This window comes from Pseudonaja textilis, chromosome 2 (genome assembly GCF_049901715.1).
Source record: "Pseudonaja textilis isolate UNSWEBS1 chromosome 2, rPseTex1.2, whole genome shotgun sequence".
Classification (NCBI taxonomy): Eukaryota; Metazoa; Chordata; class Lepidosauria; order Squamata; family Elapidae; genus Pseudonaja; species Pseudonaja textilis.
Window position 1 is genome coordinate 189,647,637 of NC_141991.1, and position 13,654 is coordinate 189,661,290.

A 13,654-nucleotide genomic window follows, 5' to 3' on the forward strand; every position below is an offset into this window, starting at 1 on the left:
TTATATTAACACACTTTATTAAAACACGTTTGCTTTTATAGGCTACAGCTCACCTCATCAGAAGCATGGAGTGAGCTGTAGCTCAAAGAAGCCAAACTTTTTAATAAAATCTGGTAATCTGAAAGGTGGTACTGGATTCCTCCTAGTTTTTGGCTATCATAGACTAACACAGTTCTCTTCCTACAGTGGAATGGGAAAATAACTGAGAACACTATTGCTACACAAATGGTATAATAACGTAATGTTTAAATGATATGTACAAAACTGTTATCACAGAATTACAGATTTTTTTTATTTGATTGACTGGTTATTATAGTTTTTGAATTATGAGAACAGCCAATATTAATCTGAAAGCACAAATGAAATCAAAGATCTCATGCAAAAGGACAGGAGCCAGACAAGTGCAAGAGCTCAGTAAAGACAATTTTTTGAGAACCCTCCTCTCTTGAAAGCCTCGTGTCTTTTAAAATATGGGCTGTACCCAGAAACTTCCTTGAATATGCGGAAATATTTGTGCCAAAAGAAGAGAATCTGCTTGAATTCCCATTTAAAACAGAGCCAAAGTGAATTAAATAAAATGAAAAAGAAATCTGGACAATGCTTTATTTTTGACAGCACAATCCTATCATGTTCATTTAAAAAGTCTAAGCTCAAAAGTTTTACTTTGTACAAGCATTTATATGGCTGCAACAATGGAAATTCAAAGTTGAATAGGTTTCAAACAAAGCGCTTCAAAAATTTGTTAAATATTTGAAATGCTTTATATCAGGAAAGTAGAATATTTCAATTCTATTAGATAAAAAAAAAATCACTTGAGAAAAAATAATGATGGAAGAACTTTTCTTTGCATTACACAAAATTCCCTGAGTTTTCTTCCTTTATATGGAATATGAAATCCTTGATCAGTTGAATGCAGTTCAAAAACAGACTGAATGTTGAGCCTGATGCCTCTTGTCACTTTCAATCTGATGCTACAATAATTTGGTTAACGGGGGAATCCCACCATCAAGCATTGACCACAATATTCTACAAAACCAAAATGCAGTTTCTGTACAATAAATTTTATATCAATGTACAAATGTGCAACATATCACCCAAAGCCATTAAAAATATACAGTTGAACTGTCTCTTAAAATGCTAATGGGAAAAAAATCCAGCCATCAATAACAGGATAACAGGTGTTTTACAAAATGTAACTATTTACAATTTCAACCTCCCTGCCCCTTTGTTGCTTAACATAATTTCCTACTCTTTAAAATAAAATTAAGGTTTTACCTGAGCAAATTAGATACTGGAATGGCTTCTCTCATAAAGGGATTGACATATACATGCCAGTGCTCATAGCGGCACAAACAATTTTAAACTGGCACTCACAAGCTGGACATCTGCAATTTGAGGTACTTATTTAATCCCATACAAGATTCACATTGCTGTACTTTCTTCTATGCTTGAGGTAGGTAGGTAAGTAAACTGACTATAGAGGCTTATAGAATATGGCCACCTACCCTGCATTTTGCTATAAATGCATTTCAAGTTATAATTTGGCTTCTGTAGCAAAGAACCACTTCTTCTTTGATCAAACATACTCATCTGATATTGGGAATTTAATTGAGTTCAAATTCGCTTAAAATAAACTTTACATTTCAAAAGCAAGACTTGGCGGTTAAACTATGGAAAAAGGTATTCAATTCACTTGCTTTCCTCTGAATTTTTATGGCCAATCCTTAAGTTAACATAGAGTTTGAAAGCACAAGAGTGCCAGAAACAGCTTACTATTTTGCAAACATGAAGTTGTGCCACTGATACTGACAAGCATAAATCTGCAGTGACTAACCCTTATTTCACAATGTAGGCAGTGTAATCGCAACCAATTCCTATTACACGGCTGAAGTCACATATAGTCAAATGATCCAAAAACCCAAGAAAAGATGCGCCATGATTATCCTGGTAACATCAGAGACATTCTTCTTTTTCAGGTGAATGAATCATCGTATAAAAGTTAAGAAAATAACAAGACTAACAAGGATTAGGCTGCTACAATACGGTTCCATGGTTCCTTTGCACCTTTAGGAGACATAGTTAAGCTTTAAAATCCACAAAGGTAGGAAAATAGACGAGTATATGCTTATTTAAAAAGGCAATTTTAACAAGTTTTCTTTAAAAAAATACTTATCTGTTCCCTTCCCCTCCCCAATATATATATATATATTGTTTTCTTAAGTTTTCACGGGTACTCACATGTATGTTATTCAGCTTTGTTCAGGTATTTTCCCACGTCATTATACTCTTGCTTTTAAAGTTGTAGCAACGTTTCGGCAGAATCTCATCTGCCATCATCAGGCTTCTGTATTGATACAGAATACAGAAGCCTGATGATGGCAGATGAGATTCTGCCGAAACGTTGCTACAACTTTAAAAGCACAACTACAATGATGTGGGAAAATACCCGAACAAAGCTGAATACCATACATTTAAGTACCCGCGAAAACTTAAGAAAACAAATATATATATATATATACACAGTGCATTATACTGTCTCAACAGGCATATCTGCTTCTTTTGCCGACCCGCCACTGGCTCAGACAAGCATATAGTTGCTCAATCAAGTACTAAACCTCTGATTTGTCCTCTTCACTGGAGCCATAACGCCTCAACATGGTAAAAACCAGCTAAACTAGCATTAAAGAAAAAAATATAAGCCCTTGTGTAAGCCATGAAAAAGCACGCGGAACCATTTTCTTTCCTATAAAAAAGGCAAACAGGAATTCCCGGGGGCTTTTTGGAATGTAATCCACAGGCACTCAGAATTGCTTTACGAATTCAGGCAGGATAGTGATGTCTTCTGCATTCTGCAAAAGTTTCCTTTTTGGGATTCCACATTGAAAGTCTGGGGATCTTCCATGATATAGAGGCAACTCCAAGAACCAGTTGTGATATTTTCTCCTCTTATCTTGAGAGTTCTTTGCTTCTCTACCATGTCTTTTAATGTTGAATGCATATTCTCAAAAGAACTGCATAACCATACACAAGAAATACACAATAAGAAAATGAACAAATTAATCTCATCTACTTTTAGGAAACAAAATGGACTAAAATGGAAACTAAAAAAAAGAGATTAGAAATCATTTTTTTCTAATCAATATAAGTGATTGAACCACAGTGTGAATAGGCATTGCTAAACTTCAATTCAAACATTTGTTCCTCTTCAAAGTGATGCCTTTAGGAATGTGCTTTTCTTGTGCTGAAGCTGAATAGTATACATTCTGCAGGAAATCTACTGTTTTAAGAGTAGAATTCTATCTGTTTTCTTAGAATAAGTCTCAAGAAATCAATAGGGCATATACCCCATGGAATAGATGATATAAGATTGCAACCTAAATTTTCTTCAACTCAGAAAAGAAAAATTCTGTAGACCAACTCTCCACCTTCCCTTGACTTTTCTTCTTGACATTTTGAACTGCAAATCCGTATTAGGCAATACTGACTGCTGTTTTACTCTTTTAAAAAAAGGAACTCCTTTTTCTATCAAAGTGCTTTCCATTGGTGCATTGGGGTAGCATTCCTCATGAAGAAGCTAAAGCAGAGATCTTCACCGTTTGTAAGTTCTGATAGGACGATTTCCCCCAAGTCTCCACCTTCAAGGATAGGAAGAAGATGGCCGACAGTCTGCAACTGCTTAAGGAGCAAAGTACATTTGCTCTGCACGTTTTCATGTCCCCTTGGATCAAGTTCAGTATTTTCATCCACCCAGGCCTTCCCTTATGACATCCACTCTCAAAGCAAGATCTCTGAAAGAGGGCCGCTGACTTGCATTATTATTCCAGCACTCTGACATGATGGTATAAACCTTAATAAGATAAAAACATCAGTATGAGTTAATAACAATAGCAATGACATCAATAATAACAATCCAATAAGAACCATAAGGGGCTAATTAATTTATCTTGGATTATTAATAACCTTGGAACCAAAGACACTGAACACTTTGGTATACTATACATATTATCTCATATAAAAATCTTCCCTCTCTTAGTATCTTATACTAAGTGCACCTAATTTGTAGGCATACAATTCCTTGATTAGTCAAGAACAAGACTGAGGAACTGGTTTAGTCTACAGGATATTTAATTTTATAGAAGAAGAATTCCCCCTATTTCTTCATCACCATCTTGCCTATTAGATTGCTTCTATTGCCAATGGGGCTGGTAATCATAAAAGAACTGAGAAAAAAATTCTCATTCCATTTAGCCATGAGGTTGTATCCCTCAAGTAAATTTGGGGATGCTGTGTTATACACTTAAGATCATTTCCTATTTTCAACAGAAACATAAATATCCACTGAATTCAAAATCTACTGAATTCATTTTAGGAATGACTCTTGTTCAATGTAGCTGGTGGTAGTAATATAGGAGGACCTCTAACAGCTAGGAAACTGAAAACAGACTCAATTCTAGAGGGGATCATTGATTTCACCAACTATTATTACATTTTTAGCCGCTGCTTTTCTTTCTAATTGAAACTGCTAATTAGAAATTAAATCACTTTTGATTTTGGAACACGCCTACTGAGAGGTAGATGCTGATTAGGTAGTCTTCGCTTAGCAACCCCTCGTTCGGTGGCTGTTTGAAGTTACAACGGCATCGAAAAAGGAGGGCTTTTGACTATTCCTTGAAGCTGTTGAAGCAGCCATCCCTATGGTCACCTGGCTGAGATTCAGGTGCTTGGCAACCAGCTCACAATTACAATTGTTGCAGCTTCCCACAGTCATTATTTGTGACCCTCCCCTGCAACCTTCCCACAAGCAAAGTCAATGGGGAAGCCAGCAGGAGTTTGCAAGCTGGCTCCCACTGCTTTCTGCTCCCAAGGAGTCTCTGGGTGGCAGAAGGATCTTAGACTCTATGGTGCCCGCCCACAGCATTGCCCATAGCTCTTGCCCACTGGTCTGCTTTGCTGGGATGTGGTTCAGTGATGTTAGGAAGTGCTTCTGGATTCCCACCTCTTGCCATTTTGCAATCATTAGGTCCTTACCTAATGACCTATGCAGTCCTAGTTTAACAAATAGCAAGATCACCTGGACTGCAGTCACTAAGTGATGTGGTCATGTGACAATGCACTTCATGACTGCATCATTTAATAACAGGAAACCTCGGTCACAATTGCTGCTGTAATCTGAGGACTATCTTTAGTCCTATGACAAATAAATACAAGCAATCTTTCTCTGATGATACCATCTCTACTAACTGCAGAAACAATTCAGGCATTCTTGTTATATGCAGGTTACAACCCAATACCTCATCAGGGCATCCATCGGGCCTTGGCAGCCTCCCATTATTCTTCAAAAGCTCTATCAAATGGAACACAATCATCTGGTTTTGCTTATCGTTTCCAATCATGCGCATGAACTCCTGAAATGAAAATCCAAAACGGAATTGTTGCAACAATAATGATAGTGTTCTAGGATTATTTTTAAAAAAATAAATACATTTGGATTTTCAGGGCAATCAACACAGACGCAGCAACAATAAACTTCGGGATGGTGAAAGTTGCAATCACATAACCCAAGGATGCTGTAACAGTCATAAATTCATACTGGTTTCTAAGTGCCCAAATTTTGATCACATGGCTATGGAGATGCAGTAACAACTTTAAGTGTAAGACTGGCCGCATGTCATTTTTTTCAGTGACATTGTAACTGTCAACTTTGAACCGAACCTGGCAGCAGCCATTTTTGTGTTCCTCAGTTGCCACACAAAGGGAGAAGAAGGGGAAGGAAGTTGGAATGCCTTACTAGACACAACAGAGAGCTTTCTCATGAGAACCAAGGTCATCTTCACTGGCAACAAGTAAGGTTAGGAAAGGAGTGCCTGAAGAGACCACCAATTAATTCATTTGGCCAACGTGACCTGTGACACTTCGGGATGGGGTTATTTCCTAGGTTAATTATACTGAAACCGCGGGGAAGATTTAGATTTGGTTTTCCATTGAAGCTGTGTGGATATGATTTACTCAATAAAGACCTTTGAGAAGGTGGGTTTGTTAGTCGGAGCCTTGACAGTAACTTTGAATGATTGCCAAGCAAATGGTTGTAAATCAAGGACTACCTATAATTGTATCTAGCAGGCACCAAAACGTCTGATAAAGAAAGCAGGCTGATTGCATTGGTTATACTGAAAAATAAACTATTTGGTTCTTCCCTTGTGTTGACATTTTTCCATTCAATCTAGTAATTTTATACATGTTATAATTTTAAGCGTTTCACAATCGTTTCCTTTCTTTTTTCCCATATTCTTTTTTTCCCTGCATTTGTCTTTTGAACCCAAGCTAAAACACATTTCTGACAAGCTGTTTTAGAGATTATTTCAACTGAAGAACTGAGAAAAAGTGCTTCAAACAAATTTTTTGCATTATGTGCTTCAGGTGTAATCCTTCAGTGAGTCTCCTGTTATTACTATATTTGATTCAAGCTACTTTTGGTGGTGTGAAAGAAACACGTAAGGCAATAGAGCATGCTGCCAAGAAACTAATCTTTTAAATCAAGAAGATGACCACAACACTATACTTCCACATATAAAAATGTCGTCATATATACACATTACTTACCGCTGGAGGGCTTTTATTCTTGTCTATATAAGTGAAGAGTTCATACAAAACCACACCAAAGCTCCACATATCTGAGGCCACAGAAAACCTATTGTCTGTCAAGGATTCCAGAGCATACCTGGCATATAAATTTAATAAATAAATAAATAAAAACACCTGCAGGATAAAATGAGAGGACTCAGAAATCTGCAAATGCAAACATTACTTTGAGCATAACCATCTTAAGTGGCTTTTTAATTCAGAAATCCATGGTAGTTAAAAGCCAGAAGTCTTGTGAAATTATCTATTGTCTCTTTCTAGTCAGAATCTATCACCAATTGAAAACATACCAAAATATAGGACTCTCTCCTGGTTCCTTTACTTTGTAATATTCCTTATCCTGTGGCAAAACTTTTGTCAAGCCAAAGTCTCCAATTTTCACTCTGTTTTCATTCTCCACCAAGATATTTCGTGTTGCCAGATCTCTATGTACATATCTTTTTGAACCCAGATACTCCATGCCCTATATATAGATGAAATCAAAATTAATTGGTTTAATGAGTACCAAAGTCTTGGTGAAAGACTTTATGAGTCATATAACTTATTTCTGAACATTGCACATTTTTTGCAATAACATTCCATTAAGCTGATCAAAAAACAAGGCATTATAAAGTGTCAAAAATCATCTTGCACCCTCTCAGGAGAAAAAAAAAATTACAAGACAATGTTGAAGGGGAAGTTTCCTGAAACTGATGATAACTCATCATTTCTTCCTAATTGCCACTAGATGTCACTTTTTGTCTTTCTTGTCTTGTTAGGCCAGAAGGATAAAATGATGAACTGCTTCTTAAAATTGTTTCATCATGCCTTGACATATATACTTTACAACTGACTTTTACTATTCTTCACCCCCTATGGCAATTAGGAAACTGATATTAAATATTGGTATGCATTATTTATGTGATTCAGATAAGAGCAGAAAGAATTATTTCTGTTCCAGGTTATCTTTTGGTGGAAACCCATCCAAGTAAGAGTTTGGATCCTATATGTAATTGTGACTGCAATACTGCTACAATTAAATGAGGATGGGCTTTACAGTTCCTGAAAAAAAAAACCCTCTGTGTTTGTGTGTGCTTGTGTAAGAGATAGCTGCCCATCTTTCAACCAACTGTGGGTGGCTCCCAATCAAAGTAAGTGACTTACAACCATTCCATTAGTGGATGTTAAGTTACAATGGCACTGAAAAAAGTGTTCCATGGCTGTTTTTCACATTTATGACCATTGCTGACATCCTCATAGTCATGTGATCCAAATCAGGGCACTTGGCAATGGTCATATATTGAAAATTGCCATCTTGGGGGTCATGTGATCACAATTTCTCTCCTCCCCAGCTGGCTTCTGAAAAGCAAAGTCTTTTCAGGGGGGGAGGAGGAGGCTGGAGTTGCTTAATGACTGCACAATTCACTAAACAACTGCAATGATTCACTAAACAACTGTGACAAGGTCGTAAAATGGGGCATAACTCACTTATCAGCTTCCTTAGCAATGGAAATTTTTGAGCTCAATTGTCACAAGTTAAGGACCACCCGCATTAAAAAGCTACTTCAGGAACAAATGAAGTGAAAGCCTCACTATCAAGGGCAGGAAAAAATTGGTTGATGCCTAGAACAATCCCACTCTATACCTATTGTTACATTATATAATATAACCTGTATTCTCCGGCAGCTACAGAAATGCCTTCCCTCCCCAAATCATCAATCAAATGAAAAGGAAACTAATGCACTCAACTGCTTTTTCACTATTAGAAACTGGCATGTGTCAAGAAACAAGATGTAAAGAAAATAAAAAAATAAATAAACAAGCAAGAGGAGTCATGACTGTGTTATTAAAAAAAAAGATTGATTATAGAAAGGGAATGGATTGGTTTTGTGTCACTGATGAGGGAAAAAAAAACATTTCCCTATAAGAATATTTCATGACTAGCATTTATGGAGAACAATGAAAACTGTACATGGAGATTCTCAATCATCCAGGTCATGGTTGTCCCAAAAGCGCATTTTCAAGAGGCAACTGGACTTTCTGGTTTTTCTTTGAAGACCTTTCGCTTCTCATCCAAAAAGCTTCCTTCAACTCTGTGCTGAAGAAACTTTTTGGATGAGAAGTGAAACGTCTTCAAAGAAAAAACAGGAAGTCCAGTTGCCTCTTGAAAAAGTACCTTCGGGACAATGAAGACTATAATTCAGTTTAATCCCATAGTAGGCTTAATAGGGCTAGTTAAATTTATTACCTTACATATCTGAGAAGCATACTGTAGGAGTTTCTTATGATCCAACCTGTCCTTGTGTTTCTGGAGATAATCCCGTAAACTTCCATAGGGTAAATATTCCATTATCAACTTCAGATTTCTCCGACCTTTCCAAACAAACATAAATATTTAGAATTATAGTTTAAAGGAATTTCTCCATATATAGCACTGAAATTCTCCTGCATAAGACTACTTCTGACATTTTTTAAATTTTTATTTATTTATTTTGATTTGTCAATTGCTTATAAGATAATAGGTATAAGTATATACATAGTTATGAATACATGAAATGGGTACATATAAGAAAAATAAAATGGCCAACAAACATGTTTCTAAAAAAAGATTGGAAGAATCACAATAATTTTCCCCCTTCAGATAGAGGCTTGTTGTAATCCAAAACACCAATGCTGAATGATCCTTAATATATATTAAAGCTTCAAAACATTGCACTTAAAGTTTAACTCTATACAACTACTCTATGTGAACAAAACAGAAAACAGGGATATATTACACGTGTGCTTATTGTTCCAAATACATCTTTCAACCCGGAGCCAGTCAAGGGAGGCTGTTAAGATTATTATTGATAACAACAAGAAGATGCTATAAAAACCAAGTGGCAGTGGGTGTCTGAATCACCCAGATCTCGTGATATTCTATATTTGATCTTGGATGGGATTGCACTTCTATGTTCAAGAGTGTTAGGTAATCTGAAGGGTCTTTCTGGACTCACAGCTCTGGCTTGTTGTGTAGGTAGCAACTGTGGCCAAGAAGACCTTTGGAATTTCATCAGCTGGGCCAGTTGTGTCCTTTCTTGGATCAGACAGTCACTCATACCCCTGGTCACTTCACTGCTGGTCTACTGCAATGTGTCCTATGTGAGACCATCCTTGAAGACCACCTACAGGTTTCAACTAGTGCAAAATGCAGCAGCGTGGGCAGTGATGGGCATGTCTCAGTATGCCCATTTAACACCTCTGCTTTGTAACCTGTACAGGTTGCCAGTTTGATTCCAGATTCAATTCAAGGTGCTGATGGGTACCTATACAGTTCTACATGGCATAGACCTGGAGTCTTGAGGGACCACCTGTCTTCCAGAGTATTTGCCCTGACAATTCAATCCAGCAGATTTGGCGTGCTCCAGTTTCTTCAATTAAATAATGTAGTCAAAAGGGACTCAGGAAATGTACCTTCTCTGTAGCGGTGCCTGTTCTCTAGAATGACCCCAAGAATCAAATAACCCCCATCCTACTGGTGTTTTAAAGGCTCTAAGTCACGGGCATCAAATTCCACATCACGTTACCCTCACATGACATTTTGCGGTGTTTTCTACATTTGTGGAGCTGGGGTGGGCATGACACCCCTGCTCTAAGTAAATCCCCTTTGCATTCTTTTTTGAAATCCGGTCAGTTTCTTTCATCTTGCTATCTTTTATTCCTTATTTCTACTACTGATTACATCTTTTTAAAAATGTTTTTACGTGTGAGCTGCCCAGAGTCATTGGGAGTTGGATGGGACACAAGGGGAAGGGAGGGAGGGAGGAAATGTAACGTTTTATCCTGAACTGACAACAGGACACCAATATGAGAAAATAAAAGCTGCAACTTCTGGTGTTCCCTGGCCAATGAACAAGAAAAAAATTGTACTGTGAGCATCACACATGCCCTCAATGAAACAAGTATCTAAAATGAAATTACACCTTTCTCAGGCAGTGAATACAGAGAAACACGTAGCACCTACATATTGCTGAACTATACTAATAGCTGCAGACAACCTGACTAATATGAGCAATAGTATTTTCCCATAACATGTGGATGGGCTCAAGCTCACCAGTTTGATACATAGTAGCTTCTATGACTATTAAATAGTTTTGTGATTAAGACATGAAAGTGAGGCCAGTATTATCTAGTTTGGTTTTGAAATACCATTTTTTACTTCTAGCATCAATCAGCAGATTTAAAACTAAAGCAAAACAGGTTTTAGGTCTGATAGTATACTTTTCAAAGCAAATATGAATATATATACAAGAGAGAATTTTTAAAAGTTACAAAGAAATAATTTTGCAATCATTTAAAAGCCATCGCTAAACAAAATCTATTTCATGCAACAGCAACAATAACAAAACAACAACCCAACAAAAAAAATTAACCTGGAAAAACAAGCTTCTCAAATTTTATGTGCAGCAGAAATTAACCAGAAATATTAAGACAAAACAAAGAAAGTAGCAGTTCATAAAAATGTTTCAATACATTAAGGGCAAATATTATCCCAGGTCATCAGCATGTTGCTTAAATAGGTAATGAATAATGTGATTAAATGTGCAGAGTACCTGCACTATAGCACACTCCTTTGTACTTGACAATGTTGTCATGTTGCAGAGATTTGAGAATTTCAATTTCTCGTTCAAAATCTCGCAGGTATTCTTCCGTGCTGTGCTGCAGTTTCTTCACAGCTACCACCTCCCCTGTATTATCCTGCAGTGGATCGTATCGACACATTTCCACACTTCCAAAATTACCCTGCAAAACAAAGAAATAGAAGCATTTTGAAAAAAGTGTGTGTGCGTGTGGAGAGAGCAGCCAGAAAAGCAGATAGTCCTCACTTAGTGATCATTACAACAGACCTCCCTAAGGCTACTTATGACCTAGTTCCTGAGTACCACCAGCTGCACCATCTCCCATGGTCATGTGATTGCATTTAGGTCACTTGGCAACCAGCTCTCATTTATGGCTATTTGCAGTGTCTCACAATTACATGATCATAGTTTTTGATATTTTTTGCCAGTTTCCACTGTTTACTTCCTGTTTCTGGCAAAAAAAACAACAACAACCATTGAAGAACAACAGATTCACTTAATGACTGTGGTGTTCGTGTAACAACCATTGCAAAAAAGGTCATAAAATCAGGAATGCTCACATGATGTCCAACAACCATCACAACTCATAGCCATAATTCTGGGCTCAGTTATGGTCCTAGGTTGAGGATTACCTGTACTACAAATTGTTCTTTCAGCCTCATGCAAGGATTGAGGCTGATATATAATGTGCTATGCAATATTCCAGCCATTAACTGGATCTACCAGCAATTCAATACAAATAGCTGTCCCAGTTTGCATTAATTCACAGGGTATTCAAATGAAGGAAAACCAAATTATATAAACCAAAAGAAGAAAATAATAGGTTATGGCCAAGATAAATGCACTCCCAAGGATGGGCAATCGTTTTTCCCAAGGGGCCACATGAGAAACTGAGACCCTTATGGAGGGCTGAACCAATAGGTCTGTGGAGGTGCGTACGCAGGTATGTATGCATCCGCATACGTAAATTGAAGAAAAAATAAATAGCAGCTACCTTCAAAATAAAAGCAATCCATGTGGGCTGGAAAAGGACAGTCAAAGGACTGAATATGGCCTGGAGGCCATAAAATACCAGTGGCATACAAATCTATTCATTTAAATATATATATATATATTCATGAAAGGTAAAATAAAAGTTTCTCCTGTCCAGTTATCTCTGACTTTAGGGGCAGTGTTCATCTCTATTTCTTAGTGGAGGAAGCCAGCCTTGTCTGAAGACATTTCTGTGGTCATGTGGCCAGCATGACTATAGGCTGAAGCACACATAACATTGTTACCTTCCCACCGAAGTCTCGACAACCTGGGTCTTGAACCTCGGGCTGTCAGCTTTCCAGCTAAAAATTCTGTGTCTTTAACTGCTCAGCCATTAAGCCCCCAAATTCAAGAAAATACATATATGCAATATGAATTATACTGACTTATGGATGCCTAACATGTTCCAATTCATATACAGTAGGGTATAATTCTAAAAAATACAGGCATATCTTTGCAATAAGCTACCCCAGCTTCTTACCTTGCCAAGTTGCTGCAAGAATTTGAGGTGTCTCTCCTCAAAGTAAGTTGGGTCCCGTCCTTCAAAAGCTTCAGAAAATCCAAGAGCACCAATTCTCATATTTGGTAACATATCATTTTCTGTTAGTAATTCATAATCTTGAAAAAGGAAAAAAAATCCAATTATTTAAATAGGAAATACAGATTTTACATATATTACCTTACTATAATTCTTGCAACAAAGACTATATCCAGTTACTATATCCAAGTTCCAGAGAGTGGATGAAATTCTAAGAGAATCCAAGAAAATGGAGAACTCTTTCCTCCATTTTACCTACCTGGTGTAAATAAACTGTTCAGATCCCGTATAACTGCTCTGAAAGAGGGCCGGAAATCTGCTTCATATTCCATACAATTGTTTATCAGATTTGCCAGTTCTGTCCAATTGGGAGCAGGAAGCTGATGCCGGTCTTCATAAAATTGTAGCTTCTAGACATTGACACATTATATGGATTATTAATATATTTTTATTTTAAGATGCTTTCTACAGTGAGAGACAATTGTTTACGTTTTTTAGCATGCAGGAAGTACAGCACAAAAACTTGTATCCTGGATCTTATGCTCAAAGTTCAATTTAAAAGGGGAGTAGGATTTTGTTATTGCTAATTCATACTAATTATGTCTATTTAAACTTCTTCCAACAAGATTGTAATACAGAAATATTTACTCCCTGTGTTCTGTTATACATTTTCCCCAAATCCCTTTTTGGACACAATCATTTCAAATAAATCAATATAAACAAATCTGAATAATGGGTGAGTCATCATAAATTAACAAATTAAAAGATGCTTCATAGAGCATTTATTGGAAGAGTTGGGATGATTTCCCTGAATTTATTGGCAGAGTTGGGATGATTTCCCTAAATG

At 36.9% G+C, this 13,654-nt stretch overlaps 1 protein-coding gene across 3 annotated transcripts in view; it reads right to left on the bottom strand.

Moving 5' to 3' along the window:
- Nucleotides 1–2,868: 2,868 nt before the first annotated feature.
- The window catches only part of JAK2 (Janus kinase 2), a 73,320-nt gene continuing 62,534 nt past the window's right edge, over nucleotides 2,869–13,654 (bottom strand). For 2 of the 3 annotated variants that reach the window (XM_026703732.2, XM_087926674.1), the window contains 8 exons: nucleotides 13,067–13,217; nucleotides 12,751–12,887; nucleotides 11,211–11,400; nucleotides 8,867–8,991; nucleotides 6,930–7,102; nucleotides 6,601–6,718; nucleotides 5,292–5,405; nucleotides 2,869–3,847 (listed from right to left, as the gene is read on the bottom strand). In XM_026703732.2, the coding sequence (XP_026559517.1) occupies nucleotides 3,740–3,847; nucleotides 5,292–5,405; nucleotides 6,601–6,718; nucleotides 6,930–7,102; nucleotides 8,867–8,991; nucleotides 11,211–11,400; nucleotides 12,751–12,887; nucleotides 13,067–13,217 (1,116 nt within the window). In that variant the 3' untranslated portion in view covers nucleotides 2,869–3,739. The remainder of the gene's footprint in view (nucleotides 3,848–5,291; nucleotides 5,406–6,600; nucleotides 6,719–6,929; nucleotides 7,103–8,866; nucleotides 8,992–11,210; nucleotides 11,401–12,750; nucleotides 12,888–13,066; nucleotides 13,218–13,654) is intronic. The other variant, XM_087926673.1, reaches the window with a different exon arrangement.